The sequence below is a fragment of the Arachis ipaensis genome, chromosome B7 (genome assembly GCF_059453495.1).
Source record: "Arachis ipaensis isolate K30076 ecotype BB chromosome B7, ASM5945349v1, whole genome shotgun sequence".
Taxonomy (NCBI): Eukaryota; Viridiplantae; Streptophyta; class Magnoliopsida; order Fabales; family Fabaceae; genus Arachis; species Arachis ipaensis.
The window spans coordinates 3,448,208-3,472,493 of NC_142442.1; the positions used below are offsets into that span (position 1 = coordinate 3,448,208).

The 24,286-nt window shown below is 31.8% G+C and overlaps 2 protein-coding genes, 1 long non-coding RNA gene and 2 pseudogenes across 3 annotated transcripts; 3 read left to right on the forward strand and 2 right to left on the reverse strand.

Moving 5' to 3' along the window:
* Nucleotides 1-922: 922 nt before the first annotated feature.
* LOC110264450 (uncharacterized) lies at nucleotides 923-4,573 on the reverse strand. The gene is made up of 7 exons (XR_002350636.2): nucleotides 4,499-4,573; nucleotides 4,370-4,408; nucleotides 2,087-4,096; nucleotides 1,865-1,984; nucleotides 1,582-1,761; nucleotides 1,389-1,477; nucleotides 923-1,260 (listed from the first exon to the last, which is right to left on the reverse strand). It is a non-coding gene; the product is annotated as an uncharacterized LOC110264450 (long non-coding RNA).
* Nucleotides 4,574-5,962: 1,389 nt separating this feature from the next.
* Nucleotides 5,963-8,922, forward strand: LOC107608979 (Protein kinase superfamily protein). The gene is made up of 5 exons (XM_016310786.3): nucleotides 5,963-6,411; nucleotides 6,753-6,934; nucleotides 7,036-7,225; nucleotides 7,364-7,755; nucleotides 8,502-8,922. The coding sequence occupies exons 1-5, from the start codon at nucleotides 6,285-6,287 to the stop codon at nucleotides 8,754-8,756; spliced, it is 1,146 nt and encodes a 381-aa protein (XP_016166272.1). The 5' UTR covers nucleotides 5,963-6,284; the 3' UTR covers nucleotides 8,757-8,922.
* Nucleotides 8,923-10,039: 1,117 nt separating this feature from the next.
* On the forward strand, nucleotides 10,040-16,711 carry LOC107608978 (DNA polymerase I A, chloroplastic/mitochondrial). Its single transcript, XM_016310785.3, has 12 exons — nucleotides 10,040-10,279; nucleotides 10,733-11,603; nucleotides 11,741-11,932; nucleotides 12,855-13,534; nucleotides 13,704-14,151; nucleotides 14,318-14,413; nucleotides 14,527-14,619; nucleotides 14,702-14,896; nucleotides 15,079-15,171; nucleotides 15,240-15,452; nucleotides 15,636-15,725; nucleotides 16,159-16,711. Exons 1-12 carry the CDS (start codon nucleotides 10,134-10,136, stop codon nucleotides 16,318-16,320), a joined length of 3,279 nt encoding a protein of 1,092 aa, XP_016166271.1. The 5' UTR covers nucleotides 10,040-10,133; the 3' UTR covers nucleotides 16,321-16,711.
* A 3,174-nt stretch (nucleotides 16,712-19,885) lies between these two features.
* On the reverse strand, nucleotides 19,886-21,159 carry LOC107606525 (UPF0481 protein At3g47200-like; annotated as a pseudogene).
* Nucleotides 21,160-21,611: 452 nt separating this feature from the next.
* Nucleotides 21,612-23,973, forward strand: LOC107606524 (uncharacterized; annotated as a pseudogene).
* Nucleotides 23,974-24,286: the final 313 nt, after the last annotated feature.

The window sequence follows — 24,286 nt, forward strand, 5'->3', positions numbered from 1 at the left end:
TAATTTTTATTAGTTTCGTCATAAATACTATTAATCCTATTATTTATCGATAAAAATAAATAAAATTAAATACAATCTAAAAATTAATAACCTTATAAATTACATAAATTTAGAAAAAATACTTAAAAAGAGAGAAAAAGATGAAAGTACTTCTATTGTGGAAAGACAATCTAAAAGATAATAATAAAAATTTATAAATATGACAAGTAAAAAAATTTAAATTTAAAAATCGAAATGGTTAAAAACTTACTTAATTAGAAATTAGTATTAGAAATTTAAATTTAAAATTTTTAAATAGAATTTCCTAATTAGCTAGTATAAATTTTAAATTTTTAAATAAAATTTTCTACTCAAACTTCTGTTTTCTATTAGGAATATAGAAATTTATTAATTTAAAAATAATTTTTAACTTCTGTTTTCTATTAGGAATATAGAAATTTGTTAATTTAAAAATAATTTTTTTAGTTTCATCATAAACAGTATTAATTTTATTATACTTTTTCTAAAATTTAAATAGTATTACATTTTTTTTAAATAGAATAAATAACTTCACATCTTAATAAGATTGATAATTCTATTTACTTTATTATAATCCTTTGTATTAGCATAATAGCTTATAAATTATATAAATTTTTAAAAAATATTCTCAAACCCAATTACTTACGTAAAAATTCAAAAAAAAAAAGTATATTTGAATTTAAATTTAAGATTTTAAACATAATACTTTAATTAAAAAGTATAATTAGATTTTTTTTAAATAAGTATACATTAAAAATTAATAATAAATTTAATTGTATCAACAATAATTCAAAGAAGAAATTTATAACTTTATGACATTAAATATTAAATTAAAAATTATCAGAATATCAACGGTAACGGTGAGAATCAAATTAAAAATAAAACCACAAGTAATAACCAAATAACTTCAATTTATATTTAAAAAAATTCTAAATTTCAAACATAAAAATCGAAAAGAACCAAAAGAAAAATAACAACTCAAGAAAAGACAATGTTTTCACCAAAACAAACATATGCTTGACATTATTCTATTAGATAGACTCTAAAAGGGATTTCAAAACATGTGCATCCAAATTCTCAAGTTTCTTTCTCAATCTTGATCTTCTTGCAAGTTGAGATATCTCCTTCCACCTTCGAATCTTCTGACTCCGAGGATAGTCGCTTAGTTGGTGTAATAGCATTTTTCAACAATTCGGATTCATCATTGGCCGCAACTTCATTGGAGAATTCAAACAACAAATTCTGTACAAAAAAACAAGTTAAATGAAAGACTTCTTTCTAACCTTTGATTTTATCTCACTAATATTTTTTGAATAAAATTAAGATCTAATTTTGAGAGAACAAAAAAAAATTATTTTTTGAACAAATACCTTAGCACTTTCTATTTTCTCCCCTTCAATGATTGAGGATGTCTTTGAAATTGGAAGCAAACCTGTGAACCACCGGTGTAGTCAACGTCCTAAAATTATAATTAATTATTATTTATAAATTAGATACTACTAATGACCAAGAAAGTAAAAAATAAATTGATTTTTAATAGAAAGTACACTTATATATACTCACAATTTGAATAGGGTGAGTCTCTTTGAATTTATTTATGAGATCCACATTATCAATCATCTTCTTAACTTTATAATAAGGTGAAAAATGTGGATTATCTGATATTTGAACTTCAACGATGAAGAGATAGATCTTATCAATTAGGTTGAGCAAAAGTGTAGGTGTATCCGATAGATCTCCTTTCTGCAGGATATTACATAATATATTAATAATAAATAATATAAAAAGTACCAATAAAAATATCTTCACTAATGCTTTTAAAAATAAATATTGGTTAGATCTTAACAATAGGAGTGAATCAAGTATCTCTACACAGCTCTTTCCCAAAACTTGTTTTGCCTCCTTGTCAAAGATTACAAAACATGCACAGTCAGAATCATCAATGACACCAAACTTTATTCGATACCTGCTTAAAAAAGAAAATAACATAAAAAATGGTTAAATATAGACTTATTCAATATCTAATCCAATGTACATAGACTTTAATTTAAAAAAATAAATAAATAACCTTAGAGTCATGGATAAAAGGATATTAGTAGAAAACCCGCGTCTTCATCGAGCCAAACCATCTCAATTGAGTATGGTAATGGAGAATTTTCGTAACTTGATAGTGTCCATAACCGTATCACTCGTATACGTACACACAAATTGTCGATTGTAGGATTGATGTCAGCAATTTTGTGAATACCAGCCATTGGAATAAGTAGGGAGATTTTGGATATATGTAAAGAAAGAGATTGATGTATTTTAAATTGTGGTGTTTTACATCTCTCATAACTTATCCTTTTATAGTTGCATCATAACTAAAATTTTTTAAATTTGGTTGACTTTAATTTAAAATTTAAAAATAACAAAGTAAAACAACCCAAACTTAAAATTTAAAAATAACAACTTAAATAAATAATAATTTAAATATTCTAAACTAACGTAAATCTTTATTTATAGTAATATTAGTATGTAACAACCGAAGAATAATTAACGTAATTTTTTTTAAAACTCTAAAAGAATTTATGTAGCTGCAATTTAAAAAAAATCAACAAAATTTTAAAAAATAATGCTAAAAAGAGTTAACAGATTTTTAAAAAATAGTATTAAAATATAAAAAAGAACAATCTAAGTAAAATCTAAATAAAATTTAAAAAATAACAACTTAAATAAAATAATTTGAAATTTAAAACATAACCTAAGTAAAACAACCCAAACAAATAAAACAATTTAAAATTTAAAAAATAACAACCTAAGTAAAACAACCCAAACTTAAAATTTGAAAATAACAACCTAAGCAAATAATAATTTATATTTTATAAATATAAATCTAAAAATTTCTAGTGGCGACACGTAAGCAAATAAACTCCCAGATTCAACGTATGAGTGCCACGTCAGCAAATGAGCTCCCCATTTGTATTACTATAAAGATAAAGATCAGATAAGAATATTTTATGGTAAAATAATTAAAATATTAATATATATTTTATCAAAATAGTTTAATTAAATATATTAAAGCACTTCAACTATTATTTTCGATGGTCTCATATAAATAATTCTCAATATTGAAGCAATTTGAGTGACAACTAAATAGCTTGTTTTTTCTGGCCCTTTCAAAAGTTATATATAAATACAAAAATTCTCATTGGCTTAAACAATGAAGAAAACAAAATTGTATACATAAATTTAAATAATAAAAAATATTTAAAATATTTATAATAATCAATAAATGCTTATATTTACGTGGCCGTAATAAATTAATAAAAAATAATATTATACATCTAAATTTTTTTATTAACTAAATTCAACTAAGTTAGTCTAATATAACAAAATCAATTATGCTAATATTATTCTAAATTTTATTGTTTAATTTAATTAGACTTAATTCATAAATAATTTAGATGTATAGTATTATTCTAAGGAAAAGTATGAAGAGCCAATAGAATATTTGTACAATGTGTACAATGGAAGTTTAGAAAGTATTAGAGATATAACCATTAATGTTACCTTTTTCCATCAACTGAAGTTTTTGGGATGAGTGGTATCATGATATGGTATTAGAGCTCTAGATCCGAAAGGTCAAGAGTTCGATCACCCAAAAATCAGTTTAAGCTTTTGGGAAGATTTATTATCCTTAGTACTCGAATGGTTATTCTAGATAGTATAGAAGATGTTCATTTTGTAACTCAATAACCCATTGTACGTATAGAATAGTCCATTGGCTCCCTAGCAGGACTCTTATTCTAACTACTAAATTTAACTAAGTTGGTCTAATATAACAAAATCAATTATGTTAATATTATTCTAAATCTTATTATTTAATTTAATTAGACTTAATTCATAAAACATTTAGATGTATAGTATTATTCTAACTAGTAACCTATATGGTGTTTTTAGCCAACCGACAAGGAATTTGAGAGAAAATAACAAGACAGCATTCTTCTCCTTCGATGGTAGTTTCATCGTTATTGTTCCTGGTCATATCCCTCAATTTTCACCAGCTTCCTCTCTTTCTTTTTATCTGGAACTGGAACTAGATTTAGACAAGCATGTGTAAAAAGCTAATATTTTAAATAAATAAAATAATAATAAAAAATTTTGAATTTTCTAATTGAATAATAATAATTAGTTTGATAAAATTTAAATTTTTTTAACATTGTTTTGAATTTATAATTTGATAACTTTAATTATTTTTAAATCTTATATGATATTGTTAGTACTTTATATTTTTATAAATCATATATTATATTTCATAAAAAAAATAAAGATTAGGATATGATGGATTTGAATCTGTAATGTAAAGTACCTGCAAGTTTGGTTTGGAGAGAAAAATAAAATAAAATATCTGCAAATAACAGAATAGTAGATAATGAAACAAATAGTTAATATTTGAGATGGATATAAACGCAGCACTCTATTCTATTGTCATCTCTACCTTTTATTCCATCTTATGAAACCAAAAATGACATGAGATGAAAATATGAATGAGGTTGCAAAAGTAGCACAGTTGTGCATGTAGTTGTACCTTGTAACAAACCTTAGAGCATGCTTTTTATAGCATGATCCATTCATCAATAATTGACCATTCATATATTGCATTTTTTTTCATTCAGTATGGTCCAAAAAAAGTTTATTTATATTAGTATAGAAAGACATTCAATAGAGTTCGTGGCAGGTGAAGAATGCCTAAAAAAACAGTTGTGGCATCCTAATGAAATGCAACAAACTTATCAGATTATGCCTTCAATTTTTGTGCCATTAATACAATATCTTTATCATGGTAATGTCCTATGTGGGCCAATGAAACCGACCTCCTGACACTTGTTTAAACAGATTAGTGAACTGATCTAACACAAGTTGATTTATAGAATTTTGCAAACTACTCTATTTTTTTTGAAGGACTATGCTACCTATATACTAAAATTAGTTACCAAAGGCAGCCACAGTATAAAATATATGTTGGAATACAAATATACATTAAAAAAAATTAAAGAGTTAAGTACGATTTTGCTTCCTAAGGTTACAAAATTTTAAAATTGTTCTTTTTACTTAAATATTAAAATTTTTGACCAAATTACCCATAACAAAAAAGTTATAAAATATAAAAAAAAAAAGAAAAAATAAGAGAAAGAAAGTGTTTTTGCTCCTACAAAGGGGGAAGTAAAAAAGAAGAAGGGGGAAGGGAAGAAGTAGAAAAAGTTGTCCACGATCCACGCTTCCGCTTCCGCCGCCACCTCCATACGATTTCGGTCTCTAAGGTAAGGACGATTTTAAAACCAAATTAAACTTTAGGGACGATTTTGTATGCAAAAAAAGGTTAGGGATGAAAATTTTTTTTTAACCTATACCTTAGGGACCAAAATCGTACTTAACCCTAAATTAAACCACACATGTATTTATACACAAATACATTAGTGACTGATTTTGGTGTACCAATTTCATTTTTTATTTTCTAATTGTTATCAGGTTAACAGCATGTAGTTGCTATTTATTTGGTGTTACCTAATTTGTATAGCTTTTGAAATCAATAATAATTCACATCAAATATGCAACTAACAATCCAATTCCAAAACCCTTAATATATTAACATAAAAAAATTATGTAAACTCCTATTCAAAATTATCAAAGCAATGTTTTGAAAAGAGTTTAATTGACTTGATTGACAATAAAAAAATTTCAGAGCTGTAAGATCTAAATCACAGCTAAAATTAGGTATCACACTTATTACATAAACACATGCTATCCATATAAAATAGTTGGCTCTATTTATTTTAGATGATGACACTTTTAAGGGAATGATCCACCTTTTTGGCTTGCCATAATGAAGTGGAACCTCTATGATTAATGAGTATGAAAATCCTATATTGAGGACTTTAGAAAATAACATCAAACATGAAATGGTTATTTTTGGATTAACAAATTTGACTAAGTCTTCATTGCCTTTTCCTCCTTCCTAGAGGCTTTAAGAAAAAAAAAAAAAAGAACACAATGACATGTGGGAATAGTTCTGAGAAGCCAGATTGTTCAATCTGGTTTTTTCAGGAACAAATTTCCCTTGTGTTAAGAGATCACCTGAAAAAATATTAATTTCAAGCCACTTCTGGAGTTTCTTATGTAATTAGTATTGGATCTTTATAACATCTGTAATCTTAGACATAGATTTGTTGTATTTTTCTGCATGAGGGTTGTTTTGGTCAGATAAAAATATTTAGGAGTGGAAAATGAGCTTCTTTGCATGTTGCACATCACAACATAGGTTCCATAAGAAAACTTTGAAGAAGAAAATTAAGAGCTATCATGAAGGGAAACCTGTACCATCAATATTTGCCAATTTCTCTCTCAAAACTGGTAATTTCTTTTCATCATCTTCAATATCTTAATCTTCTTCATTGTGGAAATATCTCTTCAAATTTTTCTCTAATGTCTTGAGGCCAATTTTGTTTTGGTGTTCAAATCTTTTAGATCAAGTATATATAATCCTAAAAATGAAAAAATATATGAAATAATGTTAATACAATAGGCTTTAATTTCTTGTTCTATGTTTCTTGCTGAATAATTGATCTTTAAACTTTTGTTCTTCAATTTCTCATAATCTGAGTTTATCATGATTGGCCTATGTACAGATCTCTTAAACCATTCTCAATGATAAATCACCAACACTTAAACCTTGAACAAATTTAATCTTGTAGATAGTAGCAAGCGAAATTTCATCGAAGGCGAAATAGAAAAACTTGGAAGAGGAAATTTAACCTCTCAGATTTTTACTTATTCCGAGCTATGCTTCGCAACCCGGAACTTTCACCCTGACTACATGATTGGTGAAGGAGGCTTTGGAAGAGTATACAAAGGATTCCTTAAAGGAACTAATCAGGTATATTACTTTAGCTCATCTCATATCTCTTTGACCTTTTATTTTTTATGCAGAGTATGAAGTTAATTAATCTTGTTTTAAAATGATGTGTTAAAATGCAGGTTGTTGCTGTGAAGCAACTTAATAGGAATGGATTTCAAGGAAACAGAGAATTTATAGTAGAGGTTTTGATGTTAAGCCTCTTGCATAATCCTTACCTTGTTAATTTAGTAGGGTATTGTGCTGATGGTGATCAAAGAGTTCTTGTGTATGAGTACATGGTTAATGGTTCTTTAGAAGATCATCTTTTTGGTAAGTAAAATACTCATATTTCCAAAAGATTTGTGACTTTTTGGAAATTTTGATACATTCATAACTCAATATATTTCGATACAAATTGTATCCGAATACACTGAATTGTCAATGTCCTGAAATGAAAATGATTTCCAGATCTACCTCCAGACAAAAAGGCTTTGGATTGGAGCACAAGAATGAAAATTGCAGAAGGTGCTGCTAGAGGACTTGAATATTTACACGAAGTAGCAAATCCGCCGGTTATATATCGCGATTTCAAGGCATCAAACATACTTTTGGATGAGGATTTCAATCCAAAGTTATCAGATTTTGGACTAGCAAAACTTGGTCCGACCGGCGATAAAACTCATGTGTCAACAAGGGTGATGGGAACTTATGGTTATTGTGCTCCTGAGTATGCCTCCACAGGACAATTGACAACAAAATCTGATGTATATAGTTTTGGTGTTGTGCTTTTGGAGATGATCACAGGTAGAAGAGTCATTGATCATATGAGACCATCAGGGGAGCAAAACTTAGTTACTTGGGTATGTCATTGAATTAATTTCTTATCATAGATAGTTCCTTCATTTGATAGTTGTAGAATTTCATAGACTTAAAACAAAAACATCTCATTTCTCATAACATAGTAGATAATGTTGGATCCAATAGTAGCATATCTCTTGCATAAGATTATGTTGGATCAAATGCTTACTACAGATCAAAAGCTAGGATGTAACTGATTTGCGTTTTTATTTTCTGTTTTTACCTTCTGTTTTTTCTAATTTTTTCATAAAATCTTAAAAACAGAAATATCTATTCTTAATATATAAAAATAGATACATAAATTTACCCACATTACTTTTAAGCCATTTTTCTTTTCCTACTAACGCCATGTCAGCAGCATCGCTTACTTGGCAAAATTTTAGAATCAACCACTTAAATCTTGCCAAATCAACTATTATTTTCAAATCAGCAACAAAAATAAAATATACAAAAAAAATAATTAGAAATTAATAGTGTCTAACCAAATTTGTAACCTACAAAAGTTCATATTCCTATATTTATTATATCTTACCGTTATAAACAATCTATTCTTAATAAATATCCATATTACAAATGCTATAATAATCTATTAATCATAATAAATTTTACCGTCCGCGCATTGCGCGGAACTCATTCTAGTTGAAAGTAAAACAGAAAATGAAAACACAAACCACACGTACAGTTTTAACATTATGATCAATGTGAATAGAATGTTCCAAAATTTATATAATGTTTGTTGTTTTTTCAGGCATACCCACTACTCAAAGACAGAAGAAAGTTTACACTAATGGCTGATCCATTGCTAGAAGGGAGATACCCTATAAGGGGTCTGCACCAAGCAATAGCAATAGCAGCAATGTGTCTTCAGGAAGATGCTGAATTAAGGCCTTTGATTAGTGATGTAGTTACAGCTCTTAATGTATTAGCAAGGAAGAATGTAGAATGGAGTGATAACAATAATAATAGTAATAATTCAGTTGAGAGAATGATTTTAATAGATTAGTGGTCATGTCATAGGATGTGAATATATGCATTCAAGCAACTGTAATTGAAGTTTGTGAATCCCTCTTGAATATTTCTATGTGAATTATTGATTAGTTGTTATATATACTTATATTAAAATCATCATACTAAGAAGAAAAAAAAATGCTTAAATTTGTCTTATTTAATATTATTAATTTTAATAATAATTAATAAATATTAAATAAGTCAAGTTTTAATTATTTTTGTCTAATTTTTTTTATTATCAAATATTTTTATATTGAAATAATAAATTGTCAACTCATAATAGATTCAGATTTCTATGTGAATTTTTTTGAGAATTATATAATGAATTTATATTGTTAATCAAACGCACAATTATAGTTAGCTTGGACAGAAAATGACTTTCTTTATCACTTTCATGTTTCATGCTTAATTTCTGCATATTATAGTTCACAATTTCATTCATAAGAAGTCACTAATTGATTAATCAATAATCACGGTTGTTACAAATTAATTCATTAATTATTTTTTTATATTATAAAATGAAATTTGTTTATACTATTTGTAATAGTATAATTTAAGTAAATTAAAAAATTTAAATATTTAAACGTATCCATTACACAATAAATCTAAATCTTTAACCTATAAATGTAATAATAAATTACTCAACAATAAGGTGAAGCTATTATTGTCTAAAGAAATGCTACATAGTAAATACTTAATCCGTGTAAAAGGCATAAAATAAAATATTAAGTTCAATTTTCATTTTTCAATAACAATCACCATAAATATCTCCTAAAAAATTTAACATAAAAATAATTATAAAGTGATTATGTTCAATGTAAATTACCACTATGACCACTATGTCACACTTTTAAATAATTTGTGTTGTGAGAATTAGTCATTATACCATCATAGGATCTCTTGATTTTCATAAGAAAATAAAAAGAAAAACATTAACACTTCTACTTGAATATTAAAAATAACAATTTTGTTGCGTTTATATCTTTATAATAAAACTATTTTATTAAATTAAGAAGTAATTTAAATATATAATTAATTAATAATAATAATCTTTTTTTTTATTTGGTGTAATTGTAATCCTGTCATTCCTGTGGTTCATAATATAGAATAGAACTTTCATTTGACAACCTCGCCTTGCGTGGCATCTGAATTTTTGTCAGTGATTTTAAAAACGTGCCAACTAAACATTATTTTTTTTAATGAATATTTTATATAAATTTATTTTATATTTTATAATTTTAAAATATTATATGGTATATAAATAATATATTTTTTAAGTAGTAGCAGGGTTTAGCTGCTTCTTTGGCTCCCAATCTCTGCTTTTGAGGGGAGAATAGAATTCTAGTCACTGAGGAAGGAGGGAATAGCAGCCATGGAAGTTCTGTTAAGACCATATTGCCCCTCATGCTTTTCACTCTCACACTCTTCTTCTTCCTCCTCCTCTTCTTCTTCCACCTTCCCTTACCGTCTTGCTCTGTCTTCATGGTCCTTTTCAGCTTCTTCAGACCCTCCTCACAGGTTCACTTTTCTCTGCTCAAAATTATTTTGGTTCAAATTTTAGCTTGCCCATGTCTTTAATTTCCGTTATGGCTCCAAAGCTTGTATCTTTTCTACCTGGGGTGTTTTCGCTTTTACCTCTTTAGAAACGAGTGTTTTCATATTGTTGAAATTTTTGCTGCTGTTTGTGTTTTTGTTGTAGGATATTTTCTAGTTTCTACCATGTATAGAATATGTAGGATATTGGATAAGTATGTTTTGTACTCACTTTTTCTTGAACACTGAGCAACTCACTCATGCATCTTATACAATGGTGAAGAAAAGTGAATTGGCTTGTTACGAGGAAGAGTTAGTACATGTATGATGTATCACAAATTTGGATATTATCTTATGATAGCTTTAGAGGATGTTGAATATGCTATTGAATTTCATGGATTATTAACATTTATGTTATTTAAATGATATGAACTGTAGAAGAAGAATCCATTCAGTCCAGGCTGCCAACAGTGGCCACCCGGATAGCATTGTTAGCAGTAATTATCTGCGGTTTAGAGAAGGTTCATGGTGTCTGCAGAGGACATCCGTGAGATTAAATAAATACAGTGACATGAGGTTCAGACGAAATGCCCCACATAAGGTTCCGGTTTGCATTTCGCTAATGAAATTTTCAAATGCATCAACTGGCATTTTGGAGGAAATGACAAAGGAGGGAGAGCTGACTTCTTTGCATCCCAATGATACACAAGTTAGTATGGTGGGTTCAGTTCCCTGCAATCTTGGATTATCCGTGATGACCGGTGAAAGAAAATTGTCGGGGGGTGATTATAGAGGCTGGGCTAATGCAAGATATAAGTTGACCGAAAGTAAAAAGGAAACAAACAGTATGAAGAAGTATGAGAGGAAACTTGGTAGTTCTTACCCATCTAATAGATTACCTCCCAATGGTAATGGACAAGTGGTTTCTAGGAATGTGGATAGCAGTCTTGTACTACAAGAACATACTGACCATGTCTTAACACCGGTTAAGCATTCCGGATTAAAAAATTCAAATGTGTGTACAGATTCTGAAACGGTTGTCCGTCAGTTAAATGGATATACACAGGAGATCAGAAAAGAAAAAAATAGCAAAGTTAATGGTGAAAACGTTTTGGATACAAATGTAAAGGATTCAACTAAGGCAACACGCCCTAGCCGGGCACGTGGTTCTGACCAATCAAAACTTCGGGACAAGCTCTGTAGTATCTATGAAGATGTTCTGGTTGTTGACAGTATTCCTCTTGCAGAGGAAGTGGCTAAGATGCTTACAGTAAAGTATCGGCATCTTATTCATGCTTGTGATACTGAGGTACAATTTATATTCTCAGCTGTATTCCCTTATGTTAAGGCGGTGATTATGCATATTTTGAACATGGCTTTTAGAATATTTATCCTTTATATAAGTAGTGAGCATTAGATATATGCTGATTTTATCATGTTTTAAAGGTAGCCAAGATAGATGTCAAAGATGAAACTCCTGTGGATCATGGGGAGATAATATGCTTCAGTATTTATTCTGGTCCAGAAGCTGATTTTGGTGGTGGAAAGTCTTGTATCTGGGTAGATGTTCTTGATGGTGGGGGCCAAGAAATTTTAGATAAATTTGCTGAATTTTTTAGTGATTCATCCATTAAGAAGGTACACTTTTCTTCTTCTGTGCTAGTCCCATGTTCTCAATCCTATTACTCATCACAATGTGTATCACCTTGTAAGCATGCATTCATGCTTCGTGCTGTTTGAATATCTAGCTTCCACTTGGTTTGTACTGTGTTTTCAATGTTATGATTAGTAGTTTAATACTTTAATTCCTGTCGTAAACCCATGCTTGGATTGCAGTCATAATACTGAAGTATTTGATACTTGAATATAGTTGCCAGTTGGTGTGTGGTTTTATGTGTAGGACAAAGAAGTTTGCAACCTATATAGTTTTCTTTGGAGCCGTTAGACATTCTCATAAACAGGGAAATTACCAATCATTTTTGTTGTTTCACTTATTTTATCTTTAATTGATTCTCTTATGCACTAAGATACCTTCTAGAAATATGCACTGAGCCTGGCATGACTGTTTCAATCTGATGTTTTGACATTTCATCTGGTAATTTTTATTCGATTAATTTCTGTCGTCAATTCCTCCTTGAAACACAGATGGATTAAAAATTATTCATTTCAGTTGCGTCTGGTCTCTTTCAAACATGGCAAGATGACTTCTTCACGACATTGGGGATGGAGGTGCTTGCAAGGCTTCCTAAGCATATATGCCATTAAAAATTTAAATAATCATCTAGAGTTGTTCTAGGGCCTCCAGTTAATGAGTCTACTTTTCCCCTTAACTTCCTGCGACAAACTAACTCCTTGGTGAAAATGGAAAAATTGTTTGTCCTTTTTCATACTAAAGTGGGTCTCTTATAATGATTCCACAACATCGGGGTTCAGGAATGGAGAAATAATTCTATCCTTCATAAAATCATATTGAGTTTATTGCTATGTTTATTTTAAGATTACAAATAATAATTGAAATTTGAAGCAATCAACTAACCAAGTCATCGGTGCATTATTGTAGGTCTGGCATAATTATAGCTTTGATTGTCATATTATAGAGAACTATGGATTTAAAGTGTCTGGTTTTCATGCCGATACAATGCACATGGCGCGCCTATGGGATTCATCAAGACGTTTGGATGGGGGCTATTCTCTTGAAGGACTTACAGGTGACAAAAGGGTCATGTGTGCAGCTCAGCTGAATCATGACAAGGATCTACTTGGTAAGGTGTCAATGAAAACTATATTTGGCAAGAAAAAGGTGAAAAAAGACGGATCCGAGGGTAAAACAATTACCATTGCTCCTGTTGAAGAGCTACAGAGAGATGAGCGTATACCTTGGATATGTTATTCTGCCTTAGATGCTAGAAGTACTCTGAACCTTTATGAGAGCTTGAAGAGCCACTTGTCAGCCATGCCTTGGAAACTTGATGGTGTACTAGTTTCTGGAAGAACGATGTATGATTTCTATAATGAATTTTGGAGGCCATTTGGTGAGCTTCTAGTCACAATGGAATCTGAGGGAATGCTAGTTGATCGAGCATATCTTGCTGACATAGAAAAAGTGGCCATAGCAGAGCAAGATATAGCTGCTAATAGATTCAGGAAATGGGCATGTAAGTATTGTCCTGATGCCAAGTACATGAATGTGGGAAGCGACCTACAGTTGCGCCAGCTGCTTTTTGGTGGCATTGCAAACAGGTGGTTATCTTTTAAACATTTGCTGATCATTCATTGCAATCTTGCCAAATTGATTATTTCATTATCTATATCTTTATTCTTTATTGGGACCAATTGGTATGCCATGATGTGTGGAGGGGTATAAATAGAATAAAACTTTTCATATTCACTTTCAAATTCTTCATTACAGAAAAGACCCCAATGAGGTACTTCCAACTGAGCGGATATTCAAAATTCCCAATGTTGATAAAGTGATTGAAGAGGGCAAGAAGGCTCCCACAAAATTCCGTGATATAAAGCTGACAAGCCTCGGGTATAAGCTGGAGACTGACATGTACACAGCAAGTGGTTGGCCCTCAGTTAGCGGAGATGCCTTAAGGGCCCTGGCTGGAAAAATTTCTGCTGAATATGACTTTGTTGACGAGAATTGTGACTTGGGTCTCAGTGAAGATGAAATTCCTGAAATTCCTTCTCAAAGTCAAACTGCATCTGCACAAATAGATAAATCTGCATATGGAACAGCCTTTGCAGCTTTTCCAACAGAAGAAGAAGGGAGAGAAGCTTGCCATGCAATTGCTGCTTTATGTGAAGTCTGTTCAATCAATTCTTTGATTTCCAATTTCATCCTTCCCCTGCAGGTATTTTTTTTTTTAAATAATCCAATGTTATTCGTATTAACTAGTCGATTGGTTGACTAGATGGGTGATATGTGACTAGATGCATGACATATTTTAAACATTCAATGAGTACATGTCTGAAGTTTTTCATATTTTCCATGCGAGTTTCACAGTTTCTTTATTTCAGGGACATAATATATCGGGAAAGGATAACCGTATTCATTGCTCCTTAAATATCAACACAGAGACGGGACGTTTGTCAGCAAGAAGGCCAAACCTGCAGGTAAATTTTAGTTTGCAAGACACATTAGAGTTTTCTTGATATTGAATGTAATAGATTAATAATTTCCCCTGAAAAAGAGACTTAACCTGATGAATATTTAATTTACGGATTAGAATCAACCTGCTTTGGAAAAAGACCGGTACAAAATCCGTAAAGCATTCATAGCTGCTCCTGGAAATTCTCTTATAGTTGCTGATTACGGACAGGTTAGCAGTTTATAGTGTTCATCTAACGGTGTCATAGTTGCAAGAAAGTCCAATATCTTGATTGAGTTATGTATTTTTGCAGCTGGAACTTAGGATACTGGCACATCTTGCCAACTGTAAGAGCATGTTAGATGCTTTCAAAGCCGGCGGAGATTTCCATTCAAGGACAGCGATGAATATGTATCCATATATTCGTGAAGCAGTTGACAAAAAGGAAGTGCTTCTTGAGTGGCATCCTCAGCCCGGCGAAGAGAAACCCCCAGTTCCCCTACTGAAGGTAACTATCAGCGGACATCCTTACATCAGTAGTATTCTTTACATTGAAAATCCATTCAGTGGTTCAGTTTGTGGATATATGAAGTATGTGATGATATTCATGTCATGTTCAATTGTTCATGAATTAAAAATTAAAAGAAGTTTTGAACATACATGGTATTTCTATTATTTTTCTCATTGCAGGATGCATTTGGTTCGGAAAGAAGAAAAGCGAAAATGCTTAACTTCTCAATTGCTTATGGAAAGACTCCAGTGGGGCTTTCAAAGGATTGGAAGGTATGCCGGGTTCATTCCTTATTAGTATTACTAGGGACAACCTCAGACAATTTCTGTCTGCCTCTCAGGTTTCCGTGAAAGAAGCTAAGAAGACAGTTGACCTTTGGTACAATGATAGAAAAGAAGTTTTGAAATGGCAAGAGGAGCGCAAGAAAGAAGCTCATCAGTTCCATTGTGTTCACACTTTGCTGGGCCGAGCCCGGCGGTTTCCATTGATGGGGCAAGCCAACAAGTATCAGAAAGGTCACATTGAACGAGCTGCTATTAATACTCCAGTGCAGGTTCTTAATGCTTTCAAATAAACTATTGCATTCTTTGCCCCTGCCCTCATTTAGTTATCACTACACTCTCAAGTTTGATCATAATGAATTCTGAATAGTTCATACTCCGGTGCCTTTAGTCTGTGGCCTGTTTTGGCATGTAGACCTTTCTTTCATGGGTTTCTGACTTTTAGAATGCAACAGGGTAGTGCTGCAGATGTTGCCATGTGTGCCATGTTGGAAATTTCCAATAATAAACAGTTGAAGGAGCTCGGATGGAAGTTACTACTTCAGGCAAGTAATACTTGTTAGTTGTCAGACTTTTTGTCCTCTCCTAAAATCACCAAATTGGCTCATCCTTAAATGCTCCTAAGTAAAGAGTACTGCACTCTTTGTTAATTAAACAAATCTTAGCTTTCCATTTATTATATTTTATATTAATAGTTCAGATTTAGAGTTTAAGGTATTTATTTTTTGGTTTCTTCTTCATTTTTACCTTTAATAACAAGTTAATTTTCATGGAGTGCTGCACTCCTTAATTTCTCGGGAGCGCATGAGCATTCATCCCTAAAATTATGATGCCCTTCTATTTGTCATAGGCAATCATAAAACATTAACCTTTTTATCTTTGTATTATTGATGTTAATCCAAATCTGAATCCTTTTTCAATATCCATGAAGCAACTTTCATTGTACTTTGTATTTAAGATTTTTATTTGACAAAGCAGGTTCATGATGAAGTGATATTGGAAGGGCCAAGTGAGTCAGCTGAGGTAGCAAAGGCCATAGTTGTAGAATGCATGGCCAAACCCTTCCATGGAAAAAACATTCTAAAAGTTGACCTCTCCGTTGATGCCAAGTGTGCTCAAAACTGGTACTCTGCCAAATAGAACATTCCATTATACAGCATGAAGTCCATGTCTCTATTTGGTAAATAAGTGATTTTGTTTGAAAGGCAAAATTAATGCCTCAAATAGTATTATTATTTTCCTTCTTTGATTTCTATAGAGGTTTGGGGTTGTTTCAAGTGTTATGTTATGGTGATGCCAAAACATAACACATTTAACTTCCAAGATGGAAGCAAAAGGCCAAAATCAATGGTCTCGGCATCTGACTGCTTTAGTTGGCAGTTTTTTTTTTTTCTTCACTATTTTGAATCACACCTAATTGTCATGCCTTGCATCATGAACCAGTATAGCCATTTTGCATGATGCAAGCATTATGTGATGTATATAAAATTGGTGGAAAATTAAAAAGTTTCTATTATTCTGTTTCTCTTAATTAGGGATGAGATTTGCAAACTTTTAAGATTTGTTTCGTTGCCTGTGCATAATTTTGTGTTTCATTTATTTAGATTTTTGTAGACAAAATATTTAATCTAAACTAAAGATACTTAGGAATTATAGATGATCTTATAAATTTTATATAAAAATATTTTAAATTTTTAGATCATGGTGGGTATTCAGTATTTCAGTTAATACTTATTTCTCGATGTTTAAATAACATCCTCTATTTGGTAATATCCACTTAATAATATTAACTTCTGGTTTAGTTGTATCTTGTATGAATGTTAGATCATGTATCTTTTAACTTGTAAGCTTTAAACATTAAAAAAAATAAATTATTTTTCACATATAAGCGATTTCCATACAAGTAATACAAATCGTTTATAGTTACGCGTTTTTTCACGTTTTTCTCCGTGCCTCTTTTTCTTCTTCTTCTTTCTCCGTGCCTCTTCTTTTTCTTCTCCTTCTTCTTCTTTCTCCATGCCTCTTCTTCTTCTTCGTAATTTTTCTCTCTCGTTATCGTTGTCATCAACACCATTTCTTCCTCCTCCTTCTCTTCCTTCTTCTTTTTTCATTGAAAATTTTTTTCTTCTTTTCGTTTTCTCTTTCTCCTTCATCATCAGTTATCTCGTTGTTGAAGATAATAAATAATAAATAATTCAGGTTCAGATTGTCAATTGAACCAGAACGAAATTGATTATTGTTTTGAATCCAAGGCTAAGGTGTGGTTCAATTTAGAAGAAAAAATATAGCATCAGAGGAAACATTTTTCTGCAGCAAATTTGGATGTAGTACAAAGATATTTGGATGTAACATGAAGATATTTGGGTGTATTTTTATTCTGATAAGTTTTGCGTAATTCAAAATTTTTCCTCTTCATCCTTCTCATCTTCTACTGTTTCTTCTTTTTTTTTTTTTTTATCTTCATCACCATCTTTTTTTTTTTTCTTATTTTACCTTTTCAAGTTTCTTCTTGTTTTACTCTCTTAACAAGAATAAAAACAAAAAAAATCAAACAAAGAAGAAGAAGAAACACATAATACTGCATTCTTTTGAATCCAAGGCTAAGGTGTGGTTCAATTTAGAAGAAAAAATATAGCATTAGAGGAAACATTTTTCTGCAGCAAATTTGAGTGTAGTACGAAGATATTTTGGTGTATTTTAAGAATTTTTGGGTGTATTTTTATTCTGATAAGTTCTGCATAATTCAAAATTTTTCCTCTTCTTCCTTTTCATCTTCTACTGCTTCTTCTTCCTCATTTTCTTATTTTGTTTTCTTGTAATTCTTTTTGGGAGAAAAAATCAAACAAAGAAGAAAAAAATACATAATATTACAAAATCAATATAAAGAGGAGGAGGAAAAAAAATGCAGTAACAACAACGGTAATAAAAAACAACGATAAAGATGAAACACGCAAAGAAAAAGAAGGAGAAACGCAAAGAAAAAGGAGAAGAAGAAGAAGGAGGAGGAGGAGAAGGAGGAACGTGAAAAAGAAGTGTCGCACATGTTATCACATTCTAGTAGGTGAATATAGTTTTTGTTAGATTTGGCCCAAATTATAAGACTTGTAAAGCAAAAAGACTTGTCGCACATGTTATCGACTCTAATTTTTTTTAAATGTACATATTAACTATATCAGTAATTTTGCCATTAATTGCCGACAAAGTTTAGAGATCCAGAGTTGTATATTTAGGAGATTTTAAGATGATTTGAATATATTCAAAGTTCAAGATTCTTAAGTCTTAATTGTTGTTTAGTTAATTACTTAATTTCTCAAGAGAAAATTGGTTAAAGAGATCAACGGAGGAATCTTCATTTACTTGATACTGAACAAGTTGAAGAGGTAAAATGAGTTACGTGGTTTGAGAAAAATATAATTAATTTCTATTTTAAAATTATTGGTACTTTTCTAGATATGCTAGCCTATGTTAGTATTTTTCTTTCTTGTTACTTTTCGTAGTTTGCATACTTGCAAGTTGATTTAAGACTTTCTATGACTTAGGCTTGGTTTGGTAAAGCTTTTCGAAGAGGTGCTTGTGCTTTTTAAAAGCTCAAGCTTCTCATTTTGTGTTTGGTAAATAAAAAAGATCATGTGTTTGTGCTTGCAGCTTTTAAAAGATCGGGGTACTTTTAAAAGCACCTAAGATAGAGCTTTTCAAAGTTGGCTTGTATTTTTCAAAATTTAAAAGTCTAATATAACCTCATATGTTAACTAATTTTCAAATTTAATGCTTACATTTATGTCTATTATAGTATTTTTAAATTTTAAAAGCTATTTTACCAAATGTAATTGTTGTTGCTTGTGATTATTAAAAGCAATTTTTAATTTGATTTACCAAACATAAATGCTACAACTTTTAAAAAGCCATTTTTTAAAAGTTAGCTTTTATAAGCTACTTTTGAAAAGTAAAAGCTTTACCAAACTAAGCCTTAGTCTATGCACATTCTTTATCTTACAATTGAAATTGAAAAGCATTCCTCGCTCTATTTAAGATAAAACATGATGTTTGAATGAGTTAATACCCGAATTTGCACATGAGCTTTAATTTAGTTTTTAAATTTTATAAACATGATTTACATTAGCCATTGAAATAATTTTGACACACAAATATTAATAGAGCCTTGATATGAACAGACAAATATCATATTGGAACTTGTAAAATAATACTGTTTTAGTTTTGGCGCTCAAATAATCTAAAACGATGTTAGATCACTTGTTTTGGGAGGAAAAATTTCAATAAATACTAAATAATGTTGCTTTAGAGAGTTTGACGTGACATAAAATTATCTCAAAATAGACTAACATGAGTCATGTTTGCCAAGTTTACGAACTAAATAGAAATAATAAAAATTTTAGGAACTAAATTAAGGTTTATGTGCAAATTTAGGGACCAAATTGAGTTTGAATACTAATTTCAAAATAAAGACCTGTAAATAACGTAAAAATTCAACAATGAAAAAAAAAAATATCACATTCAAACTTGATAGAATTACAGAAAAGGGAGCTACCATATGAAGTGGTCTTCAATAAATACACGGGTTATCCATGTTGATAACAAACATTTCAATTACTTTAAAATACAAATAATATTAAATCTACCACACCACATAATGAACATTAACATAATCATCGAATCCAAACAACACAACACAAACATTAATATAGTACTAGAGTACAACTTGGAGGATCGAAAATACTGTCTGAACAACAGTAAGAATAAGTAGAAAAATTCCAGCAATAGAAACTACCGTTCTCCACGGAGTGTTGCAGTAGTCGCGCTTCAAAGTTGCTACTTTTCTGTTCCAAGGCTTCTGACAGAAATCATTCAAGCCTTTAAAAATACAAGAATATTTCACATTAAAGTCTGAAGCCAAAATGTTCACGGCAAGACCATTGAACATTGTAGCCACAGCATTGCTATCACCTAACCAATTCTCAATTATTCCATTCTTAATCAGCAAATCTACATCTTTGTCTGTGTTGATAAGGAAATCAAGGACTGTGATATAGTGAGAGAGGTAGGATTCTTCGATATAGTGGCATTGCTCGAAAGCTAACAAATTTCTCAAAACAACTTCAGTATTGTCCTCCACTCTAAAAGATGGGATTCTCAAAGTATGACCAGAAAGTTGCAAGTTTAGTAAACATGGACTAGCTTTTTTTACCTCAAACTTTACTCCTGCTTCATTCAATTCAGTTGCACTATAAAGTTGCGTTACGTGTACTTCTCCTGAGCCTCCAAAGATTGATAAGTCACAGGATAATAAAAGAAGCTTCCTGGATAGGTCTGTGAAATGAGCTATTTCATCTCAGATAACGATAGCTGATATTCATAATCAGCAGGAAAGATTATTCCACTGGGAACCATATAACAAAGAGCCAGACTTAATAGTGAAGAATGGCCATTTAAGATAGAAGGAAAAGCTAGATTGTAAAGTTTCTCAAGAACAAAGAAAGGGACTTGGTTCTCAATCATCAACATATCAACTTGTATAGAAATTCTTAACCGTTCTGGCAAAAGAATGTACCCAAAATGGTACTTGAGTAAAATCTCTAATATGAAGCAGCAGTCCACCAATATTACCATAACGTGTTCTTCCTCACTAAGCTTGATGTCATCTGAGTAGCAACCACGAACCTTTGGCTCCACTTCTTGCACGCAACTCACAAAACTTTCCAAGTTCTTCTTCGTCTTGGTTCTTTCAATGAATTCTTTGAAATATATTGTTTTCTGGCCCTCCATCTTTTGCACGTTTGGATCCCTATAATGAAAAGGACCAATTGAAACAACCTTTGGAGTGTATGCATCTTCTTTGAGCTTGCGAATCTCACGAGGCACCCTATAGATGCAGCATTCATCCGTAACCAGAGGCAATGCCTTCTCCATCTTTGCTTTAATCTTCATTATTATTGCAGCGTCGCGAGGATTCGGATTTGCCATCTATAGTATGTGAACGAACCATGTCAATCTATTATTTACGGTGAAAATTTAGGTGCAGTCAATTGCCTTCACGTGAAATTGATAGGTGAGAACAGTTAGATAAAAATTTAAGACTATTTATGCCAATTGCTAAAAAATTGATCAAATTCGGTCAACTTTGGTCAAAACCAAGTGACTTTCACCGAATCAGTCGCGGATGGGTGATTTGATTTTTAAATATATATTTTTTTATTTTAAAAAATTATATTTAGATATTTAAAATTTAAAGTATATTAACTAAATTGTAATAATTTAATTAACACATTAAAAAATATTTTCTTGTCATTTCAAAGTATTGACAATGTTGCATAATATATTTATTATTAATACTAGGAAAAACTACCATTTGTACCCATAAATTTTGCAAACGCTGACAAAAGTACCCATCAAACAAGAAAACTAACATTGTACCCATGAAAGATGGGTTCCGTGTGATAATAGTATCCAGACCGTGATTTTTTGTTGATTTTTTAATAAAATTCCCAAATTAACCCTTCTATCTTCATCCCCAAATTCCAAATTTCACAACCCTAATCCTTTTTCTTCCTCTGCACCTCCGGTGAGTTCCCACGAAGCCCTCCTAGCCACCTTCTCCAACCGCAAACAAGATTCCCATTCTCGATCTCAATCCTCTCTCTTCTCCATCTCCGTCTCCATCTTCTCTGCCTTCATCATCATCAACTCCCTCGTCTCCCTCTTCGACGCACACAACTCAAACGACGCCGTTGGCTCCGTCCTCTAACTCCAACTCCTACCAATCGCCCTCCTCTTCCTCTCTTGCTCCCTCCTCTCTCTCTTCACCTTCCCCCTCCCTCTCCCCTCATCATTATTAGAACTCCTTGCTGCCTTCGCCTTCGTCCAAGAGTTCCTCTTGTTCTCTACCTTCAGAGGAAGGATCCAAGCGGGGTCGAAAACCGTTACTACAGTCTCTTGCTGGTTCCCATCGCTGTATGTGTTTTCTCCACTTTTCTTGAATTGAAGTCTCCGGGCTCCGCTTTCCCCAAATTGGACCGTGGAATGGGCTTCATCCTTCAGGGCACGTGGATCATTCAGATTGGCCTGGCTTTGTTCTCCGGCTGGGTGACGCAAGGGTGCTCCCTGCACCAGCTGAGCAGGGGAAACTATACTCTGAGGTGCAAGGTCCACATGGACTACCACAGAACCAGCGCCCTTGCCACGCTTCAGTTCAACTGCCAACTTGCTCTCATGGTTGTTCTTTCTGTTGGTGCTTATTCGGTAATCTCTGCGAGGAATGGAGGATCTCTAGAATCTTCTTCTGCTGCTGCCAGTTACAGGCCGATTGGTTTTGCTGAGATGCAGCAGTTGGAGAATTCCATGAATTTCACTTTGGATTCTGATGATGATGATGGTGAAGAGAGACAGAAGGGGACTGTTGTTGAACATGGTAATGGGTTGCGAAATTTGAAATTTGGAGAAGAAGATATAAGGGATAATTTGGGAATTTTATTAAAAAATCAACAAAAAATCACGGTCTGGATACTATTGTCACACGGAACCCATCTTTTATGGGTACAACGTTAGTTTTCTTGTTTGATGGGTATTTTTATCAGCGTTCGCAAAATTTATGGGTACAAATGGTAGTTTTTCCTTAATACTAACATCTTGTGAGATACTATGACTATCAAATCACATTGATAATTTTTTATAGGGTAAAGTATACTTTTTGTCCCTGAAGTTTGTTAAAAGTTTCAAAAATATCCCTAAGTTTTGATTTGTTTCAATTTTGTCCATCAAGTTTTCGATTTGCATCAATTTTACCCTAATTACTAATTTTTTGATAATTAATATTTTTCTTTCCAAATATACCCCCTTCCTTATACTATCATCATCATTACAATCCTCTGTCTCTCCTTTCTCTCTTTTCTTCCTCACCGTCAACTCCACCACCATCATCATTATTGAGCAACCACCGTCAACCTCCTTCATCGTCGCCGGCCAAACCTCTCATTCTCCTTTTTTCTCTTTTCTTCTCCGACTCTCCATCTCCATCACCACCATCTCCGTTGAGCCCCATTCTCAATGACCACCACCCTTTTTCTTCTTTTTTGCGGAAACCAGCACCGTTGAAATCATCACTCTTCCTCCTTCTCTGTTAGCAAACCCAGCTTAGGAAAAAAAACCACAGCACAAGATCAAAGAACCACAACCACTAATAATAATGAGAAAGTTTGAGTGCCAATACTGTTTGAAGGAATTTGCAAATTTACAAGCACTTGGTGGGCACCAAAATGCTCACAAAGAAAAGAGGATGAAGACGAAAAGGTTGCAGCTTCAAGCAAGAAAAGCCACCATAAACTACTATCTTCAACAGCCCAATTTCCCAAACAACAATCATCATGATTTTTCTTACCATAATCATAATCATAATAACAGTAACACACCTTGGTTCTATAATCCTTCTTCTTACAACTACTATTATGACTTCACAATTTGTGAAAAATCCCAAATTAGCTTCAACATCAAAGATCAAGATTCAAACTTTTTGGTTGAGAAAGCATCAAATAGTAATTGGTATTCATCTCTGCCATCATCATATCAAGCTGCTGCTTTTTCACCACAAGATTCTTGCATATTCAATTTCTCTAATACTAGTACAGATAATAACAATAATAATAATAATAGGACTTACAACATTTTCAAGCCTGCAATTTTCTTGATTCTTCAAATCATCAAATACAAAGTCATAGAAGTAATAACAAAGCTTTGGATCTTCAATTAGGCTTCAATTTGCAGTCAAATACAAAAGGGGCCTAATTTATTAGTATAATTATTGATTAGGGTATACAGGATATATACATGCAATGAAAAGATAGGAAACTGGGTTTGCTAATAGAGAAGGAGGAAGAGCGATGGTTTCGACGGGTGCTGGATTTCCGCGAAGAAGAAGAAAAATGGTGATGGTCATCGAGAATGGATCTCAACAGAGATGGTGGTGATGGAGATGGAGGGTCGGAGAAGAAAGGAGAAAGAAGGAGAATGAGGGGTTTGGCCGGCGACGATGAAGGAGGAGATTGACAGTGTTGCTCAATAATGATGATGGTGGTGAAGACGACGGTGAGATGAAAAG